The sequence below is a fragment of the Acipenser ruthenus genome, chromosome 18 (assembly GCF_902713425.1).
Source record: "Acipenser ruthenus chromosome 18, fAciRut3.2 maternal haplotype, whole genome shotgun sequence".
NCBI classification, from domain to species: Eukaryota; Metazoa; Chordata; class Actinopteri; order Acipenseriformes; family Acipenseridae; genus Acipenser; species Acipenser ruthenus.
Window position 1 is genome coordinate 24,282,972 of NC_081206.1, and position 21,782 is coordinate 24,304,753.

General features: G+C 35.4%; 1 protein-coding gene across 4 annotated transcripts in view; it reads left to right on the top strand.

Moving 5' to 3' along the window:
- The window catches only part of LOC117420581 (A-kinase anchor protein 6-like), a 111,305-nt gene that overhangs the window by 78,099 nt on the left and 11,424 nt on the right, over positions 1-21,782 (top strand). For all 4 annotated transcript variants that reach the window (XM_058991632.1, XM_058991635.1, XM_058991634.1 and 1 more), the window contains exons 10-12: positions 11,028-11,174; positions 14,027-14,251; positions 20,963-21,178. In XM_058991632.1, coding sequence (XP_058847615.1) covers positions 11,028-11,174; positions 14,027-14,251; positions 20,963-21,178 — 588 coding nt within the window. The remainder of the gene's footprint in view (positions 1-11,027; positions 11,175-14,026; positions 14,252-20,962; positions 21,179-21,782) is intronic.

Below are 21,782 nucleotides of genomic sequence, written 5' to 3' on the forward strand. Positions count from 1 at the left end.
AAGAAAGCAAGAGGCAGATGGTGAGCTACGCCAGGACACCTGGTTAGTGCGCACTGAGAGGTAGGAGGAGAACCAGGCAAGAGCAGTGCCGGAGAGTCCCAGGTCAGCGAAGGAGGACAGGAGAATAGTAGTCAACTGTGTCAAAGGCAGCAGAGTGGTCGAGGAGAATTAGGACAGAGTATTGCAGTGAATATCTCTTTAAATATATTGTATTTAAAATTAATTTTTGAGGGGGTTGTTTTCAAAGCATATGTGTGCATATAGGGACTGAGAAGCCAGCACTCAGTCAAAAAATGGAGACCGGTACCTACAAAACTACAATAACTGTTATTTCCCAAGTCTGTCCACCAGAGGGCATGATTCACTGAATGTTTTTTCAACAGACTAAATAGAGTGGTTGAAAAGCTATGTTTAAACATTCAGACATCTCCGTTTGTTACTTGACTGAACTGTGGCCATTCTGTGAACCTAGACACTTTGCAGCAGGAGATCCCCATATTAAGGTATTTTTGAGGCTCTAATTTACAGTCTTTACTGAATTTCCCGTTAAACCCTGTCATTGTCTAGAAATGTGTAGTTCAGGCTCATCTCTTCAGGTCACTGTACACAATATGATCCTGCTTCATCACATTTTCTTTGACTCTCTTCCTTCGATTGACTGTTTATTTCAGAGATACTGTGGAACTGAGAGATTCTAGAGAGCTGCATCTGGAGTGCAGGGGTGGCTAAAAGGCCAGACTTTAATAGCTTATTTTGCCATTACCAAAAATGATATCTATAGACTTTTAAGTCACAGTGCTTTATTGCAGGCAGCATTCTATAAATAAGTTAATAACTTCTGAATCAGGCTTAAATAAGGCTCTTTTACTTGCATGCTAATGCATTGCCCACATGTTTGAACACCACATCGTTCTGACTCAAATTCGTACCTAGTCTGAGTAATTCAGAAATGACCAAGCTTGTGGGCAAACCAGAGACAGGGCTGATTTCCCCAGCTCTGAGAGATGTGTTTAAATATTTAACAACATTGTTGGTTCAACATTGTTTTTTTCTTATTTTATTTAAAATAGATCAATCTCAAGCGGGATCCAATATATTTTGTGTAATGTAAACCAGCTTGTCTGTAGTTGAGGATGAGTTTAGAAGGAGTAATGCATATGTGTCTTCATTATTTTAATACCAAGGAGAAAACACGGCTCTGGCAGGAAAAAGAGAACATAACTCACACTTTCAAAACACTGGAGACATTTAAAGCTGCACTCAGGTCATGTCTTCTCTTCAATGTTGTCTTCTATCAAATGTGCCATTTACAGGAACAGCCTTCCAGTTGGTTTGTATTTTGTTAGTACACACATGGACACAATGAATCCTTGGCGACAAAGAAATGGAATCAAATTGTAATTTCAGTCCTTGGTATTGATTCCTACTTGTATGGGACTTTATTGGAAATAATCATACTTTCACAGTATACATCCATTTATAAACAAATAACATATATATATATATATATATATATATATATATATATACGCTTAGTCAGTTCAAGCATATTGACAGTTAAAAGGTACTGGCAAAGATATTGCTTCAAATAACACAATACAGTTAATTTAAAATGATGAAGCCATTTTTATGTCAAACTAAGCAGTGCATTGCCAAATGCCATCCTGCCGTTGAATTAAATTATACCATGTTTTAGTACCCTTTAGGAGATATGACCAGGGTTTTCTCTGCTAGGTCCTCATGCATAATGTTTTAAACGTAGTAATATTGCATTGTAGTTTACTTAATGTCCTTCCTGACTACTGATTATACCAGTATGGTAAGAGTTTAGTTAATTTGAATGGAATCCCACTATTTTTCCTCCTGTTACTTTGTTAATATTATATTCTTTGCTGGTCATTGTGAAGAGTGATACAATTAGTGATACAGAATTGAGTTATGGAACTTGAGGGGCAAATGGATTCTCTATGTGACGTTTGAGCTCATTGATTGATTGATTTATGCAAAGCTTGTTCATTTTTTAACAAGTTATTTATTGAATAATTAATGGGCCAATTGAGTTTTATAACAGATGCGTGTTAATACTGCAGAAGCATGGATTTTATGGTTTGACATTTGCATTGCGCAAAAAAAATTAGTTGCAGAATTATTTCAGAAGCACTATTTTAATACTAAATATGAAATGTGGGACTACAATAAGCAAACACTCCAAATGCTTGTGGTAGAAATCCTATGTTGTAATATACCATTCTTATTGTATCACTAGCTCAGCTTATCAAATGTAGAAATGCATATCCCTTTTAGAATGTAATATCTTATCAAACTACATTTGCTTTAATATCTACTGTACATATCTACCTCTGTATAATCTGCCTTCCCTTTTAAATTGTTAACCCTGGTAAATTTGCATGGTCATGCAGTTTTGCCATGCTTCTCCCATGTTTATATTATGCATTTTACTATGGTTTGATATGTTTGACATAATGTGCTTTACCATAACTCTCTGGGCTTTACCATGCTTACCTATGCTTTACCATGCTTTCACTATACCATACATCTGGGCTTTACCATGCTTACCTATGCTTTACCATATTTTTACTATACTATACCTCCCTGGGTTTTACCATGTTTACCTGTGCTTTACCATGCTTTCACTAAGCTTTACCATGCTTACCTATGCTTTACAATGCTTTCACTATGCTTTACCATGCTTATCTATGCTTTACCACACTTTCACTATGCTTTACCATGCACTTTCTCTATGATTTACCATGCACACCTATGCTTTGCCATGCTTTTGCTATGCTTTACCATGCTTTCACAATGCATTATTACACTTACAAGGCTTATAATGAGCCTGTTGCCATGTTCCAAACCAGGAGTTTGACTCAGTGTGTCTGTGACTTTAATCTGAAATAGAAACAAAAAAGGTTTGCTAGGTTTCATGATAGCATGGCCAGTTTTACTGCAGTAAGATGATGGAGCCCAGTATCTTGAGTTTTCAATTCCTAAACACTCGTGAGCAGGATGTCCTTGAAAATAAGTTATTGCATCTCAGGGGGTAAGATCATTTGCAGAGCAGGAGCAGACACTGTGTCAGCCGTGAAAGGGTTAATCCTTTGCCTTGCATTTCTGAGGGTCAGAGTTTTGCAACCTGACAGAGGCAGATTTCCCAGTACACTTGTCAGTGCCTTCCTGCCTCTAAAAACCAAAAAAACCAAAAAGCATTTCCCAATAGCCTAGCAATGCAACCACGTTAGCATTTTACTTGAAGAGAACTGTGGGATTTCACAAAGTTTATTCTTTCTGGCTGGATAGGGACAAGGATTCTTAAATGAGGGAAATGTAAAATGCAGGAGCAATGGTGCTGTTACTGAGTAAATAAAAGAGTAACAGAAAGATGATACAAGAAAAGGCAAAATAGAAACACTATTAGATTAACCCAGGCTGTGAGAAAAAAAATAGAATAGAAACCGATATAGCTTAATGGAAATACACATTAAGGATTTCAGATTTTTTTTCTTCTTATATAGTCCAGAAGGCTTTTAGGCTAACAGCCACAATGGACTATTTTAATGCAATGATGTAATCTTGGCTTTGTGTCATTTATATTCAACCTAAGAAAACAAATCTCCTGAATAGCCCGGCTGACAACAATATTGTTCAGTGTTGTTTTTTTTTTTTTTTATTTGGATCCATTCCAAATGGTTCACATGCCTCCACAGTAACAGATCTAGCCTCCCGAAGCCTCTTCTCTGAATTCCACAGTTTGCTCCCCTCCCCTTTTTTCTGTTTTAATTCTTTTTTTTTCTTTTTTTTTTTTGCCTCAGTCCCCCCTTCTCTGTTTTGGGAAGGATACCTGCTAGCCCACGGAAATTAGGATGTATCTTGCAGAGTGCATTCATTTTAGTTTTCTGCATATTTTTTTTTTCTGAGGTCATGTCAAGGTTAGTTTGAATTCCATCCTACATTAAGACTTCTTTCACAGCTATTTAGCTCTGCAGCCTACTCCCTGCTGGGGCCTGCCCCCTGGGTTTGTCAGTGTTTCAGACCTGACAAATCACACACAGATGAAGCTGTTCACTTCCTTCAGCCTTCCTTAATCCACAATGTAATTTATTTATTTTCAACAGGGCACACCATTTTCCAATGAAACAAAGTGTTTTTCGTCCATATATTTCAGCTTCATGGTAAACATACATTGCCTGCTCACTAAATCTGTCAACTATGACGGATATTGCCTTACAGTAAATTCCATCAGCAGACTTCCAGATGTTAGAATTATGCCACAGAAAATCTTAATTAATGACAGACTACATCTCCATGCCTCAAAAAACTGTTATTTTATAAAATTATGAGCAGATCAAAGCTTAGCCTCCTGATTTGCAATATAATTGTGTTGCAATCTCATTACATTTTTTTCTGTTAGAAAAAATGTTACAAAATGTTAATGCATAAATGAATACTTACAGTCTAGTTTTTGTTCTTTTTTTTTATTTTATTTTTTTATTACCGCTGCATATCTGTGTCTACAGAAGATTAAGACATAATTTTGAATTTAGTTTATTTTAATTTTCTTGTAAAATACATAAATAAAATAAAGCTCTGAATTCAACATATCTGGGCATTCTGCATCAGCCAAAGACAAATATACAATAGAACATCCCATACAAAGAGATATATAAATGCAGCAATACAATAGAACTCTGTTGAACACATGTATATAATATGTCCCAGCAGTACTAATTTGCAAACAGAAGCAGGATATATGTGATTTATAAAAACTGTACATACAGGTCATGTATAAGTCTCAAATGTATTATCGTGCTATTCCAGAGGGACTTTCCATGCCAGGTTCTAATTTCAGGAACTTCTCATAACTGTTGCTGAGCTCTTCGAAGATCTCTGAGAGTGAGCAGACTGAGAAAATAGGGCTTTTATTAGCAAGAGAAAATGGTTTTTAAATGATGTACTTTTTTCATGTGATTTATTTTCAGGCAATGCTCGCTGCAGGGTTACACTTTTAGAAGTTTTGACACCAATTCAGGTGTAAAGGCTCTGTACTTAACAGTTGAAGTGTGCCTCTGCGCACCCGGAAATTGCTAGTGACATTGCCATTTGAGCCTAATGGTTGACTTCTTTAACTGTAAGCCTTACTCTTAAATGTAAATCTTACTACAAAATCAGTTCTCCTATTTTTTATTTATTTATTATTTATTGATTAGAGTTGTTTCACAATTTGATAATTAACAGATACTGGTGATTCACAGCTAGGCTGTGTTCTGTCGGTGATGTATTACATATGGTCACCTGAAGTCAGAGAGAATTTGGGAGCACTGTACTGATACATGCATATGGCATTATTAGTAGTATTGGCAAATGCAGTATACTAATGCATATTTACATGAATGAAAACATGAACAGCATATTGCTCTTTCTATGAAATGTAAAGTTAATAGAAATTACAACAATCCAAACTTAAATATCTCTGCTAATTTATATTTTTAGAATACATAACACATTATTAAAACAATTGATTGATGAAACAAAGGTATTGTTTTGTATAGAGCAAGTACTGTTTTTTTTAGATCTCTCTAAATAATGTCCTTAACATGTAACGACACCCCCTCAGCATCCCAACCCCCCACTCGTCTTCTTCAGCACAGAATTCACTCAGTGCATTTCAGTCCACAATTAATGTGAAAACACCATAATGCCTGAGCGACTCCTCTTGCCTAGTGGTGCGCCATTTATCATCACAGTTTTACACTGACCTTGACACCCACTTCATTAGAATAAAGATTGTCTACCATTTAGGTTACATTGTTCCTCTGCACACAGACCCAATGCAAATTTCTGTTCCGATAGAAGAGCAGCGAGCCTGTCAGAGGTCATCTGCATTAAATGATTGCAGCTATTTTCCAACTGCTTCTTTTCATTCTGCTCAATTCAGAGCAGGAGGATCACTCAAGCCTTCTGCCTCCGCACCGAGGCTGCTGGGAATTTAACTCTTTTCATTCACTTTGCTTTCGGTCTAAGAAATGCTTTTTAATGAGGTTTATATAAAAGCATTTAATTGGCTGTTTAGAAATGCTCGACACACAAAAAAACTAAAATTTCCAAAGACTTTTTTTTTTTTTTTTGGACTTTCTCCTCCAAAGTAAACTTTTTTTGTTTGATTAAGGTTACAAAGGGCCCACTTTTCATACACACTGGCCATTATCAGTCAGTGATAATATTGTAATTTCTATTTAAGATCTACACTGGAAACATTTAAGAAAAAACGTGTGATAAAACCAATCAGTAATGTTTTCAGTTTTCTTCTGGCGCAGATGTTAAGTTCCTAATTTATCTCTATTGTTCTGCACATAAATCAAAACAAATGTGTTGCGACGTTCAGTGAAAGAAAAAAAGAAAAGTCAAAGGAAATATGATGTCGGGTCTCATAACAGTACCTTGCAGTGATATAATTAGAATTACATTATTAATGAGGGATACTTAAAAAAGATTGTTTCATGATCTTCTATTAGTGAATTTGCAATTCATTTCAATATTTGTAGTTTGATTTATATCAAGGATAATGCAATATATGTCCAATTAACAATGCATGGCCTGTGTAATATGATTTTCAGTTAATGCAAATGGAATAAGCTGGAAGAAAGAAACCGATTTGGAATCCTCAAATGTAATTTACTTCACAAGTTCTGCCGATTTTAAATGACATTGCACTTTTTAAATTTTTATTTTCTCTTCAAAGGCTGGGTAGCAAATGTATCCTGATGAGGAGACTATATTATTAATTTACAAGGACAATCATCCAAGCATTTATAATTTCTATTGCTTTCTTGCAGTTATTTGTCTTAAATTTTTATAAATAAAGTGGGAGCAGGCAGCTTGATTTGGTGGTGTGCAATTTGGCTCCTGTAATATATATCATACTAGCAGGTACACTAAATACACTTTTGACTTTCTTATTGTGTTGCTTGACAAACAGCACCGCGTAGCTAAATAAATATTCACTGAACTGTCCTCCAGTCTGGACCCAAGTCATCTAACCATGTCTGATTATAGAAAGCATGCTTTGTTTTTTTATAGGTGAATAAATGTTGCTTCTACCGACAGCCGTATTTGGGAATATTAAAACGCACAATTAAAAGAAAAACAAAATCTTGCTTTATTTTTGTATTGTTTTGTACATAGTGTGGGCTGTTGTCTAGCAGATTCCTGCACTGTGTGTATGCAGCTGAGCTTAGGACCCTGGACTTCTGAATAAAGAGTCTTTGTTCATCACTGAATGGCATTAGGCATGGGCTTCCTATGGGGCCACCATGAAACCTAGCATGAAGACTGGAGAAACAAGTGAGAAGAAACAACTAGAAATGCATCTTAGTTTAATAGAAGAAACAACAAAACCACACTTGTCAAGAAAATGTACTTTAATTTGGGATTTTTATTGTAATTGTAGTACTTTAATTTGAGACCAGATTTTGTGTACTATTATTATTATTATTATTATTATTATTAATATTATACAATAAGGATTGCGTATGTCGATGCTAATACAAGCGTATTAAAACCCCTTTTTTCCATTTGTTTCAAGCGGAAGTGGGTTCACTGTAAAAATGCTTGTCTATTGATTGTCTGGAAATTCTTATTAACACATTGGACAATTGTGCCATGTGTGCTCTTTATAAAAATATTTTGAATTCCGTCATGCTGCCTATTGTTTTCTCCCTCTTCTGAAGTTATATGACAACAAGAGAATTCCCGGGGAGCCTTGGGGCAGAGTTCACATAGTATGGCCCATATAGCATCCTACTCCTGAGTCATCTTTTTCTAGACATTCCAGTTCCTTGAATGATTCATTGTTTTATCAGTCTATTTAGCAACTTTGTGTATTTTTTACAATGTACAGTTTTTTTGTGGTAGAAAACATACATTCCAGTGCAGATGAGATCTATAAAGCTAGCTTGAAATTTCTTTCTCTGACCCTTCAGTGACTAGGCACCTTGTTCTTAAACACTGAGGGGAGGCTAAAGAAAATGCTTGAGTCGTTCAATGTGAGCCTTCTATACCAGTTTGAAAATGGCTTATTCTTCTGGTCGCCATGGTGACAATTAACAGTGTTTCAAGGCTTTGTTCCAGTCTCAGTTTCAGCAGAATTTTTGGGCGTGATTTTTCATGAAAACTGTTTTACAAAAGCACACATTTAGCATAAACTCTTGAGAAAGTTGTCTCAATCAGGCCTGTAACTTTTTTTTTTATTATTGATTTTTGTTTTAATGAAAGTAAACATTGTACTTTCTTTTTATAATTTTGGCTTTGTGAGTTCAGGCATCTCTCAGATGCGTAGAAAGTCTCTATGTTCTACAGTATTTTTTTCTGAATGAAATCCTGCTTTTCGCAGGTTCTGTCTTTGGTTTACCATACATTTATGGTAAATGTATAACATTAGGAAAGATTTAAACAATTTGTTGAGGCTAGGTTTGTCAAACTATTTTATTCAGGAATATTACTCACTTACTTGAATATTAAATGTTGTGACAAGATTATTCTGAATGTAATTCAAGGGGTAGATTAGTGATATCAAAATACTGACATCAGAAATCTGTTCAGTAATGACTACTACTTCCATGCGGGGGGAGGGAAAATGTTTTCTAGACAGCACACAGAAATGCTTAGGTATCAAATAAATAATACAATCTGGCATTAATGACTTGGCCTTCATTCTTAATAGCCTGAGACTCCCACATATCTCTACAGAAACAGAACGGTGAAAAGCATATTTATTGAAACAAGAATGGTTTTGATTTCAAACACACAGCTTCTGTTTAGGAAACAGTGTAGTGTTTAATCAATACATATTTCAACTGTGGGATTATGGCACTGTACTGTATGTTAAATAATAGAGCTTTTCCTGTATTTTATAGCATGACTATTTGCACAGCAGCTGACATTGCAATAAGTACAGAATCCTCACTGCACTACAGAGCAAGTAAACAAGCTGCATTGCCACAACTTTAAAATGAAGTCCAGTTACCTTCAGTCTTTATTATCACCTGTAGTGCTGCACACCCCGAGACATACTGTATAAGATTGCTATGTACTTAATGCTCCATCTTATTCAAGCAAAAGGCTGCCTTTTGTGCCAGACTGTGCTCGAGTGTGTTCTGTTTATGGACCGTGGTCCACCAGGGAGCACAAAACTGTATTTAAATATAGGTCACCAGGGTAAAGAAGAACGCGTTCTTCCACTGTGTGACACAGACCCTCCAATTTTAATAATACTTTTAATCTTGTTATCACATGCATGCTATTCTCCCAAAGCTCATATGAGACTGTCTAAACTCATTTCAGTCTCTGTGAGCCTTTATGGTTCTCAGGGCTGAATGATTTATGTAATTTTATTCTGGGATTGGTTTAATGTCAGGCAGGAAATGTGAAAAGCCAGTTGATGTGGCCACCGTGTCACTACAATTCCTGTCTCTTGTACCACATGATAATCATGTGCTTATAAATATTTAATGAGCTCATTCCTCCTGCCCTGGATGTTAACTTGTATTCATGATCACCTTTTAAAAGTGGACTGCTATGGAGCCCAGTGTTACTCTGTTCATAGGGTGTTAACTAAAGTGTGACGCCGTGTTTGTGTTCTGGGTGGGGAATACTCTGATAAACTTGGAAAACAAAAGAAGTAAACGCTGAACAACTTCAGAAACGCATTTCTTACATCACTGTTACATAATGTCTCTTATATCAAGGTGCAATGTAAGAATCTTAAAGGTCAAACTGAAAACTTATCACAAACACTTGACAGCACCAGCTGGTATTCATTAATAACAGAACCACGTTTTTTACTGTTATGCTACTACTGTGCGCCAGTGGCAAAAAGGTAAAGGGTTTAATTTTACAGTAGTTCACAAAGTTGTGTGGTTTGCCTCTATTGTCACAACATGTTACAAGTTATGAATAAACATTCTACCACTGGCAACATGACCCTGAAAAATACATTCACATTGATATGAATTTTCTGTCAAATTCCTGCATGATCCCAAATGAGCTATCTATTATTTGTTGATATTACATATTTTAAAGTGTTGTTCACATAGTTTTAAGGGATTACTTTATGTCCTGACACAGTGGATGTTGTTAGTACAGTACTTTGGACAAGTTTAGTTTGTAATCCGAGCCTAGGGCCCTGTTTCTTAACCTATAAAACAACGGATAATCCCTGGCATGGGGGTCTTACTTTAGTCTATTTATTTTTTAATTTTTTTTTACATTTTTCATGTTCAGGTTATTGTTCAATGTGAAGATGAGTTATTATGTTGGTTTTTTTCCCTGTGTGATTCCTGACTTACTCTGATTGATGCTGTGGAAATGTTCAGATTTGTAAACACTTATAACTGTTCTCTGAAAATAAATAATGTCTGTCAACAGAGAAATCCCTGTTGTGAAAAGTTTCATCTTGCAACAGCAATAAAAAAAGTGAAAGGGATTGATGACACAAAAAAGGCTTAAAAGTCCAGGCCATCAAATAATAGTGATGAAAAATGATGCAGTGATTGTCAACAAAAACCATTACATACTTTTAAACACTAGAAAACACTTTAGTCATAATGATAAATGACAACCAGAAATATGAATACAATATCCATTTATGCAAAAAAAAAAAAGAAAAAAAACAGCAAGTAATGTTATGACATCACATAAATGTGTTCTAGTCTACAAAGACCATAACGTAATTAATTTGATAACAATGACCCTCATCTGATTACACAAATAAGTTCTAGCTGCAGTCAGTATTAAACAGTTTTATGAAAGAAAGAATTGTTGACCTGTGGTCGATATGCTATGACCTTTGACATAACAAGGGCATTATAGACATCACTCACCTATTAGTAGATTTACCAAGCATTACGTATTCATTGAGAAAAAGTTGAAATGCAGGCAAGGTAGTTTGCCCTCACTTTTTAAGTCTGGACCCTTCTGCTTTTTGTTTAATAATTTTTTGTATTTGTATACAGGGCAACAGTGTGGAAATGGCAATGTGGCAGCCTAAGAAGACACAATTACTGGGCAGAGTTGAATCGTTGAAGAGAAGCGGAGCTGTGCTACCAACAGATCTCGAGGACAAAGTAGGAGCATTGACAAAGAAATGGGATCTGCTGGAGGTACAAGGAAGTTTTGATATGTTCTATAAATGCTAGGTTAGGTTCAACAACATATATCCACTAGAGGAATTAAATGGTAGCAAACATTTCCAAAACTGCATTCAAGATGCTTAAAAGCTTGCTAAGTAGTCCTTTACTTCAATTTGTGATTTAAAATCAACACTTTTTTTTCATCAATTGAAGCCATATGAAGGTAGTGCTATGTACAGTAGTTCCACAGATTTGGACATCATCCAAAGTGTGTGTTCTTATCTCATTCAATTATCCTCTTTGCTTCAGCTGTGCCCTTTGCCATCTTATGAATCACATAAAGAATGAACTAACCAAATATTTTGCCAAAAAATGAAGAATTACATGGATTCTTGGCTAGAGCCTGCTGGCAAATTGATGGCCTCACTAAATGCATTGCTGGCTAAGGTTAAGTTTCAGTGGGAGGTATAAAAGATTCTAAAAGGACCACATCTGATGAGAAACAGAAAAGCTGTATTTCCTGGCCCGTTTTTACAGTTCCGCTTACTTAGCTGTTTATTTGGCTGGGGAAATTCAAATAGGAGTGGGTGTCTAGGCAACAGAATGAAGTGAAAAAAAGTTTGACAACTCCCAATATCTAAATACTATGAAAAAGTCTATTGTTGTTTTAAGATACAGACCCCACAGAGGAGACAACCCCATCTACATAGATAAGAATACGGGTTTAAAACACACTTATGGACTTATAGTATAATACAGCACAGTATTGGCAAGTATACAGTGTAACATTTACATTTCAGTTTTGAAAAAAAGCACACCAGAATTCAAAAAGAACAAGAGAAAAACGTCATTAGCATAAATGTTATTAAAGAAAAAAAGGCCTTAATTTCACCATGCCAACGAACTTTCAAATATTTCCACCAGAATGACTCAATCTTAATTGACATTTAAAATAAATAATAAAGATGAGAAATGTAAATCCTGACAATTTAAAAAATATAAAATAAAGTGCTGTTGGTTTGAATATTTCTTTCATCTTAGTTGAGCAGTGTGGAATAAAAATACATTAGAATGAAATGTCAGTGGTGCGTAGAGTTTAATCTGTGAAATTTTGTTCCCTGTGCTGCACATTACTCTGTCTCAATTGCATATTAAACAAGCCTATCAAGGCAGGCATTGGCATCTGCTGTGCTGACACAAATTGTGAATTAAATGAAATTGATGTCCTCTGTCGTATATTTATGAAGACAGACCATTCTCTGAAGTATTCTGCTTATGAAGAATTTATGATTGCAAACTGTTCCAGAACAAAATAAAGTGGCAATAAATTCTTTTTTGTAACCCTACCCTCCAAGGGCATTGATTTCACCTCCTGCTGCTACATTTGTCACAGCACAAAAACAATAGCTAAATCTGGAATCCATTGAGAGCTTTCAAATTATCAATATTCACACCACAAAAAAAAGAAAGCAAGCATCTTGTTTGTACTGGCTCTTAGTCATGTGAAAGTACATGTGCCGGCATTAGGAGCTAGAAACGGGTTTTACAATAATTTTGTAATAACCCTGTAAATGCATAATTTATAACATTTTACAATTTAATTTTTATTTTCAAATTAATTAACTTCATGGTATATTCTGTATTTTACAGCATTTATTCATCATCTTGTTAGTCTGACTGATCCTATTGTGGTGTTTATCCGTATGTCATACCATTGAAGTGTATATACACACATCTCACCTACTTAGATTGCCAATGACTTTCAAGATGGCTGCAATAATTCACAGTGCATTTTGTGAATTGTTATATTTTTTAATCATTTGCCAACCCAATCTATATCATCATAACAGTTCATTTGACTCACAATACATTTGTTCATGTGTTTTGGTTTGGTTTCCTATGAAAATAGCTTGTATCCAGTATAATGGTTCATCTTTGCTTCTCTAAGTGCTCAGGTGCCACATTATGACCGACTCCCTCTGTTTTATTTATCTCTTAATTACTCTTGTAGTAAACACTTGCATTTAATGAAAGTAACACAAACATGTTAATACAGAACTAATTATTAAAGATGCGTGCAGAGTGCAGAAATTATAGAGTAGCTAATTGATGTGGAGCACCAAAATAGCCACTTCATTGCTGATTCATTATCGCATTCGCTTTCATTACAAGTACTACAGAGACGACATACAAAAGAATGATAATTACACCAAATGTTGTATATTAATTGGATAATCATGTATTTTGTGCCGGTGAATGCCTTTTCAAAATGCACAGTCCACCCTCATATTGACACTGTCCGGAAAGCCATGTTGCTAACAAGGTGCATACAGTTGCACAATGAATTGACCCAGGACAGATGAGGTGAAGCTTCTTGTTTTTAGGGGGGTTTGGTATGCCTGGTTAGAGGTGCAAAGAGGTACCGTGCCTGCTTAAAATGATTAAAGTCTACCTTTTAAAAATGGCTAAAACAGGAATTTACCCAAAATGTTAAATAAACAGCAGTGTACAGATTAAAAAAAAACCTTAGCCTGCGTGGAGTAGAAATCGGGAATAGCTGTCCTCTTCAAAAAACACTATTAGGGCTTGACATTGGCCAGCATTATAGCTTTTGGTCAGTAAAATACTGTAAGAGTTATAAAGAGCAAAAACAAAACAGCAGTGCTTTGTTTGCTTAGTATTCTGCCTGGCACTAGGTAAATTAAACTGTAAATAAAATAAATATATAACAGTGTTGTATAACTGCTGTAGCAGAAAGGCAGGAAATTATGCTGGAGGCCATAAAAGGGTATGTTGTAAACCGTGTTTTGTTTGTATTTTGTGGATTTATAAGGTGGATGTGTTTTATTTCTTTTTTTTTTGTTTTTCTTTTGTTCTGTCAGAAATCTCTGGGGGAGCGGATGCCTGGCACAGGGACAGAACAGACTGGGGTGGGACCACGTGACCTGCTCTCGCCTGAGACTGGCAGCCTAGTGCGGCAGCTGGAGGTCAGGATCAAAGAGCTGAAAGGGTGGCTGAGAGATACTGAGCTTTTCATCTTCAACTCCTGTCTGAGGAAAGAGAAGAAGGAAACACTGTACACCCAGAAACAGCTGCAGTACTTTAAGGTAACAGGCTTTAAAATCCAACATTTGCACATATACTGACAGTATACACTGTCTGCACCACCATGCTCACACCTGTACACTGTATGCAGCAAAATCATGTCCAAACTGGGTATTTAATCCTATCCACTGCAATTCTTGAAATTAGTCTATGTTTTAATGTTACCAACCCCCCCACCCCCCAACCCCCCCCTTAAGACGCCACAAAACATAATTTTAGAAAATGTGGTTGTTTAAAGGAGGTGGTGATTTAGGGGTAGCAGGAATTGCGTTTTCTGGTAGCATCTGGTTGATTGTGGGTGTGGAGGTGTAGCAGGGGGGTCTTTAGCACTAGATTAATCTTCATATAGCAGCTGTTATAATGGACTTTACATATAGGAATTCAGGTATTGTTAAGACAGCATAATACTAACAGCAACAAAGAATTATTATTTACCAGAATAACAAGAGAGCTTACTAATAATGTGCACTACCTTCAAGTATTTAGATACAGAGCCTTTGTATAACTATCCTGCAAATTAACCAGTATATTGCATGTTATACTGAAGCAAATCAATACACAACGAATCACATACATTTAAAATGCATTGATTAAACCAATTTCTCAGCAGACTATGTAATAATTCAAACAACAAAGTCTATAGATTTAATTAGACCTGGTTTGTCTGTTGTGGGGTAGTCAATGTTTTACCTATGATCCTTAGGTTTTGTTTGAACCAATATGGAAATCTGCTGCAGTATTATCAGTTTTTTTAGCACCTTCATTAAGCATATTTGACCTTTGTTTATGTAGCATTGATCATGGATTGACTAGCCAAAGCTATGAACCAAATGATTTTGCTGTACTAGATGTGCAGTGGTCTACCAATAAAAACACATTAAATTGTATTTGGCCAATATTTGTAATGATCAACAATTGTCAATGTCACAGAAGACATATTTTGGCACTGGTCAAAAATACCTTTCTGTGTTGTGACATGTGATATTGTGATACAGCTATTAACCATACATGGAATAAATTATTAGAAAAAGCATGATTGCTATTGCAAAAAATCCTATCACAGAGGGAGGTACAAAGACACATCAAACATTGATTTCTTAGCAATGAATTGGGGGGAAATTATTAGAAATATTGACAAGTGCATCTCTTATGGACATAACAGCCATTACATTGCAAAGCAAAAAAGCAGAAAATGAGAAAAAAAATTGACCAAAGAACATTTAACGATCATATATCTGTTTTGGCATCAGGAGAATATTGTTTTATATTTAGGGTTCAAGGTAGGGAGGTTGATTGTAAAGGCAACAGTAAAAGATGGCTCCTCTGTATAGTGGCTCTGATATATCACCAAAAGGAATATTATTTTTTTATTACTATCACTTAATATCTAAACAGAGTACAGAACATTCCATGGCATAAATTCCTTGGCGGTTTTTACATCATCCGGAATTGGGCCTCTTCAGCTGATTTGGCAACAACCATCTCAGATTGGGTATATTAGCTATATTGTTAAATAATTTATGTAGCCCCTTAAATTCCATTGGACAATGGCAAGTCTGGCTTTTAGAAAGTGTATAGAAATCATTTTAAAGTTGCTAAAGGATTTTGGGGCGGGGCAGGGGAGGGGGTGGGTGGGGATGGGCAGAGACTTTTAAGGGTCTTAATCATAAATTGCCTATCGTAACATGGAAGTTGGAAAAACAGCTTTGCAATAGCATTGCAATACCCAGTGTAATGGCTGAGCAGAACCATTAACAGAACAGAACCATTGAAACACATATTGAACCACATTGGTTCAAAGATCATAGCACAATGGCACTAATATGGTACTGTGTTTTATATCAGCCAAACTGTTCTCTTTCTTAAAATCATTAAGTTTTATTTGATCGTTTTTGAAGTCTGGTTTTACAAACCCTGATTTAGATGTAAATGTGGACTACCTTAATCATTACAGTAGGTAGAACAAGATTAATGCTAATCAGTCTGTATAACCGTTATGTTATATGAATTATATAAATGGAACATAGATTATAAGAGATCCAGAGGATGAGAGAAGAATGAGAGTAGGGTCATCTCAGTGTCACTTAGTAAAAATGAATATAAATCTATAATCAATTCAGTTCTGTTAAGTAAATCCTCACTTAAATACTGTGTATCCCCTTGTTCCCTAATACAGACATTTGTATAAGGTGAAAGGGTGAAGGTACATTTAAAAAGCTGAAACAGCAAAATAAACCCAGGACTAAAGTATACAGAAGGCACACGTCTTAAATCACAGCATGGTAAAAAAAATAAAAATAAAAACACTGACAATCATAAAGGATGGTATTTACATCATCCATCATCCCGCTCATAAAATCTGTTACTCGTAGTATTATCTTTAAATCTAATGCAGTTTTGGATTCTTCAGCAATACTCAAAGTGTAGCCCTATAACTGTCAGGATTATTTAAAAAGGATCGAGTCTGACAGGCCTAAGGTTAAAGCAAGCAATGAACAGTTCTTGTCAATAGTGGCAACATTAAATCATTAGTGATCGTAGACCAAACCAAATCACCATGGGGAAGGTCAAGACCAATCAACAGGTGCACCTTTAGTAAGGCTTGTTCTGTCCTTTCCCTGCTTCTGTAGCCTTCATCAGGCTAATAGAATGTGACAGCATTGCTATAATATCAATACCTTCTCCATGGTTAGGAATAAGAATCTCCTATTCATTGCCAAGCATTAACCACATTACAATAGGTCTGTGCAAGTGCTTGCTTGTAAAAGTGCCAAATTAACTATTAGGTTTTCATCTTTAGTCAATAAAGGGCAGGCAGGTGACAGCCAAGAGAGACACAATTATTAATCAAACAAATTGAGAGAAAATATATTGTTTGAATGCATACAGTACATAGTGTAGAAATAACTGTATTAGTTATCTTTCTCATTATAATATCAGTGGCCATTATGTTGTAACAGGCCCTCTCCTAGTCTATCAATCGAAAGAAGTATTGGCATTATTGTTTTCAAAGCCTTAGGTGACATGTACTGCTTTTTCTACCCTTGCTTCTGGATTTTACCGTGGAGGAAAAGACTGGCACCAAAATCATGATGTTGCACAGCGAAGGAGATTAAGATTCTGAGGGTAGTAAAGACATATCTGGTAGAAAACATTTCCATTGTGCTGTGGTGTTCATTGTATTCTGTCGTCTTACTGACTGTTCAGCAACATCTTATGGTTGTAGTAAGCCAAGTAGAAGAGTTAAGGTGTTGTTTTAACAATAGTTTTTCATATTTAAGAAGTCCATGTTGTAGTTGTACTGTCTAATTTTTCTGTAAAACGAGCATGGGCATGTAATGTATAACCTTCCTCTTATGCAATTAATAGCAGGAGCATCCATTTTTGGGTCATAGCATGACATAGGAAAATAAAGTATTTTCTAGTACTTTACAGCTTTGGCCAAAAGTTTTGCATCACTTAGAATTTTAGGATTGAGGCATAATAATAAAAAACAAAAAACAACAGCAACAAAAAATTTATATGAACATAATTTAGATATTTTATTTAACATCATGTAATCAAAGAAACTACACAATGATATAACAGAAGTCTACAGGAAGCCATAATAGTAGTACAATATTTCATGTTAGATTTCGAAGTGTCACATTTTCCATTTTTGTCATTTTTTTTGGTTTAAATATATGGGAAACTGCAAAGCGGCATGTAATTCAATATGATAACGTAACATTATTCAGCAGGTTTCACTCGACTGTATGAAGCAGTTCATTGTACAGGGCGATGCAAAGCGTTTGGCCATAGCGGTAGATTTTCAGGGCATATTTAAGCAGGTAATTATGTTATAATACATGGAAAACAACCAAATACTTTCTTGTTTTTGCATGGTAACTACTGGTGGAATGTGCACACTTACATGGAAATGGCCTGCACCAGGCTGTTACCATGGTAATTTTAACAGGTATCACGGTGATCTTAAGGCCATTTGCTTCTAATTACACTGTAGTTACCATGGAGCCATTGATAAGTACCCAGGAAATGCAATGTGAATGCATTGTAATCTGAAGTACTGCTAGTATTTATTATTTATTAAACTGTTTTGGTTTTGGAAGCTTATAAAGAAGCCACCAGTGTTTTTTTTTTTTTGTTTTTTTTTTTATAGAACCAGCTTCCTTTGTTAGTGTAATGTTTGTCTAATTTTGACTTTGTTTACCTGCCAAAGTTATTGCAAATGGCCAGTTTATCATGTTGTGGTATACTCCGTTTTATTCACCTTATTTCTCCCTGGAGAAAGCAGTTGTATTTTGCAATCACATTACATGTTTAAAAGACAAAGAGACTAGTAAATATGCTAAAACAGGACAGGAAACTGCTGAGCCAAAATCCAATTTAAATGTAATAGTGTTTAATATTTATTAGAAAATGGAAGGAAATGCAATTCTGAGCAACAGGGATTTTCATAAATTGAACTCTGAATGTTATGTCCTACAAGTGCTATGCAAGATAGACCAGTGGTGATTCTATACTTTCAGTACAGCAAATCTATGTGTGTTTAAACAGCTACATGTATATCTGGGTAAGCAATAGATCCTGTGGGTAAAATGAAATGAAATGTACTCATGTGTAGGTCACACACTTTTAATATTTAATACTTCCCCTATTTATGAGTTAACATAAAACCAGACACTAGCATAATTTGCATTTTTCTGATGGACTGCAGTGTCATGGAAATGTATCAGACCTAGTGGCTGGGCTTGGGGCAATGCAGGGCAGAAACCATTCACCCTAGTGGAGGGGAAAAAATAAATTTGGGCAAGTTGTGGAAACATTAATGGAAATGCTGCGCTGCAATAAATTGAATAATAAAATTCACAGTCATATATTGGCATAAGTAGAGCTTTTGGAATTTGTGACCTGCCTTATTTCAAATTCTGAAATATTAAAAATAATAGAATCCTACCTATTATAGAGTTATGGTAATCTAAATTACAATTATAGTACAATACATCAGTAAATAGAATACCTGTATAAAATGTCAACTTGCCATTGTTCAGGACATTGCATTCATTAAAGGGATGAAATTCATCTTTTCACAGCCTTCATTCTTAATGTCTTTTACACCAAGACAGGATTGGACTTTTTATTGTGTGCATCTTACTCTTGTTTTACAAAAAGATTGACTGTGATATACTGGGAGGTTGCAATTCACTGTATTCCGTAATATAATTTACTACATATAAGCAAGGAGATCATTGTGATCCAGTTTCGGATTAAAAAACAGTTCATTAACTTCAACATAATCAGATGTGTTTTTCAAATACTGTTTGATTTTAATTCCAGTTGTGGTTTGATAATACAGTGTGGTCCATCCAATTGATCTAAATAATGGCACTATTTAAATTATAAAATAGCACCCTGCTTGTACCAGAGATGTACAAATGAAACATCTAACTGTGCATGCGGGTGTGTTTAGTTTATTTCTGTCTGTACAATTTTAATTGGATGATTTTAACAACAGAGGTGTTTAGATCCTCCTGTGTTCAGATCAATTCAACAAACCCCAGTAAGTCTAATAATGTGTCAGCTCTTACAAAATTGTAAAGGTCTGCAATCTGCAGTCTTAAATTGAATCTCTTTTTTTATACAATTAAGAAATGAAAGTTGATATCTTTTCATTTTACAGAATGCAGAGTGAATCAATAACCTACTGCAGTATGTGGGCACAGCATTTACAATCTCAGAAATGTCCTCTGTTTTCTTTATACTACTGTGGTTCTTTATACTGCTTACATTTTAATGAAATACAAAGAGTTCAGCATTTCTTTTTGTTTTTTTTTTCATTAAAAGCTTTTTGTCTAATGTAATGTTTTCCATTTAAGCAAATCTATTTATCCAAGATAATTTATGCCCCTTTAATTTGTATGATTAGATTGCATGTCAATGTCAATAACCTCTACACACTATAAATATACCCTTTCAGTGAATTCCATGATGCTGTTCAAAACATCCTCCTACCATCAGCCATGCAGTCCTGTTTTGAACAATTCTTCAAGTAGTACAGTAATTGTGTAGGTTTTGAACTCAGGTTACTTGTAAAGAAGTCTTGTTTTATAAAGGTAAAGTAATTATTATATCACAGTATTGTGGAACACCATACATTATAAAGTAAACTACACACCTATACAGTGATAGAAATTATACAGTGATAGAAAATTGATTTGTATATACATTTATACCTCGTTTGTACCAAATGGATGTACTGTAGTTGTTTCGTAATCTGATTTACTCATAACTAAAAATGAATGGGTGAAGTTAGTGAAATAGAATGGGAACCTGTCAAAATGCCGTGAACACGGTCTAAGCATGAATTAACTGTATTGGTGAGTTGTCGAAATGTGATTTAAGGCCTGTACACAGTTATGAGTGCAATACCTGAAAACAGTTTGTTTTCCTATATATATATATATATATATATATAGTTTTTTTTTTACGTCATCAGTGTTTCATATCACAAGTAGCATACAGCTCTATAATCTGCCGTGTTATGTCTTTACAGTTATGTTGCTCTAGATAGGTATTCCTTCAAAAACTGAGCCTCTTTTTGTTCCAATATAAACTAATAAAGCCATGAATTCCTGATCTAATAAAGCGCAGGCTAGCGCACGCTCTCTGTCCCACATGATTAATGGCTGTGTATCGTGTTGCTCTCTCTGCAGTCCCTGTGCTGTGAGATTAGGCAGCGGCGACGTGGCATCGCCTCGGTCCTGCGTCTGTGCCAGCGGCTGCTCGACGACCAGAACTCCTGCACACTGGACTCTGAGCGGCAGTCAATGCAGCTGACCATCGTCAACCTGGAGAGGAGATGGGAAGCCATTGTCATGCAGGCCATTCAGTGGCAAACCAGGCTACAAAAGAAGCTGGGAACAGAGCAGGTAAAGTGTTAATGAAATGGGCTGTCCTGTTTCAAATATGGAGTTATGTTCAAACAAATAGTTTTGTAATGAAAAGCATTATTAGTGTAGTTATTATTTGCCTTTTGTCTGCACACCCATAGCAATAGCTAGATGTACATAAACAAAGGAGAACATCTTTTGTCATCATGAAGGTTAGCATGCAAGTCTGCTTACACAGATTAAATGTGGAGCTCCCTTGTATTATTATTATTCACAATCACATTGTGTCGATTATGCGATTGTTGCCCCTAAGAAGTTCTATAATGATACTGATAGTCTTTGTTATACATTTCTCACTAAGTTTCAGTGAGGGAAACTTGTGTAATGTCTTTTGCCAGCATTGGACTGTGTGTATTTCTTGGGTTGAATAGTAACACTGGAGCACACTGTTAAATGGGCTGATGCCAATGTTCTTTTTGCTGATACTGTTCAGAACTGGCAGGGGCTCATATTAGATACCAGATAAATATATTTTTCATGTAGGAAATCTGTATGTTTACTTAGCTTATATTTTCCTTGTATTGTGTTTATGTAATAGATTTAACAGATAACAAAATAATAATTGAATCTGTTAGAGAGTCAT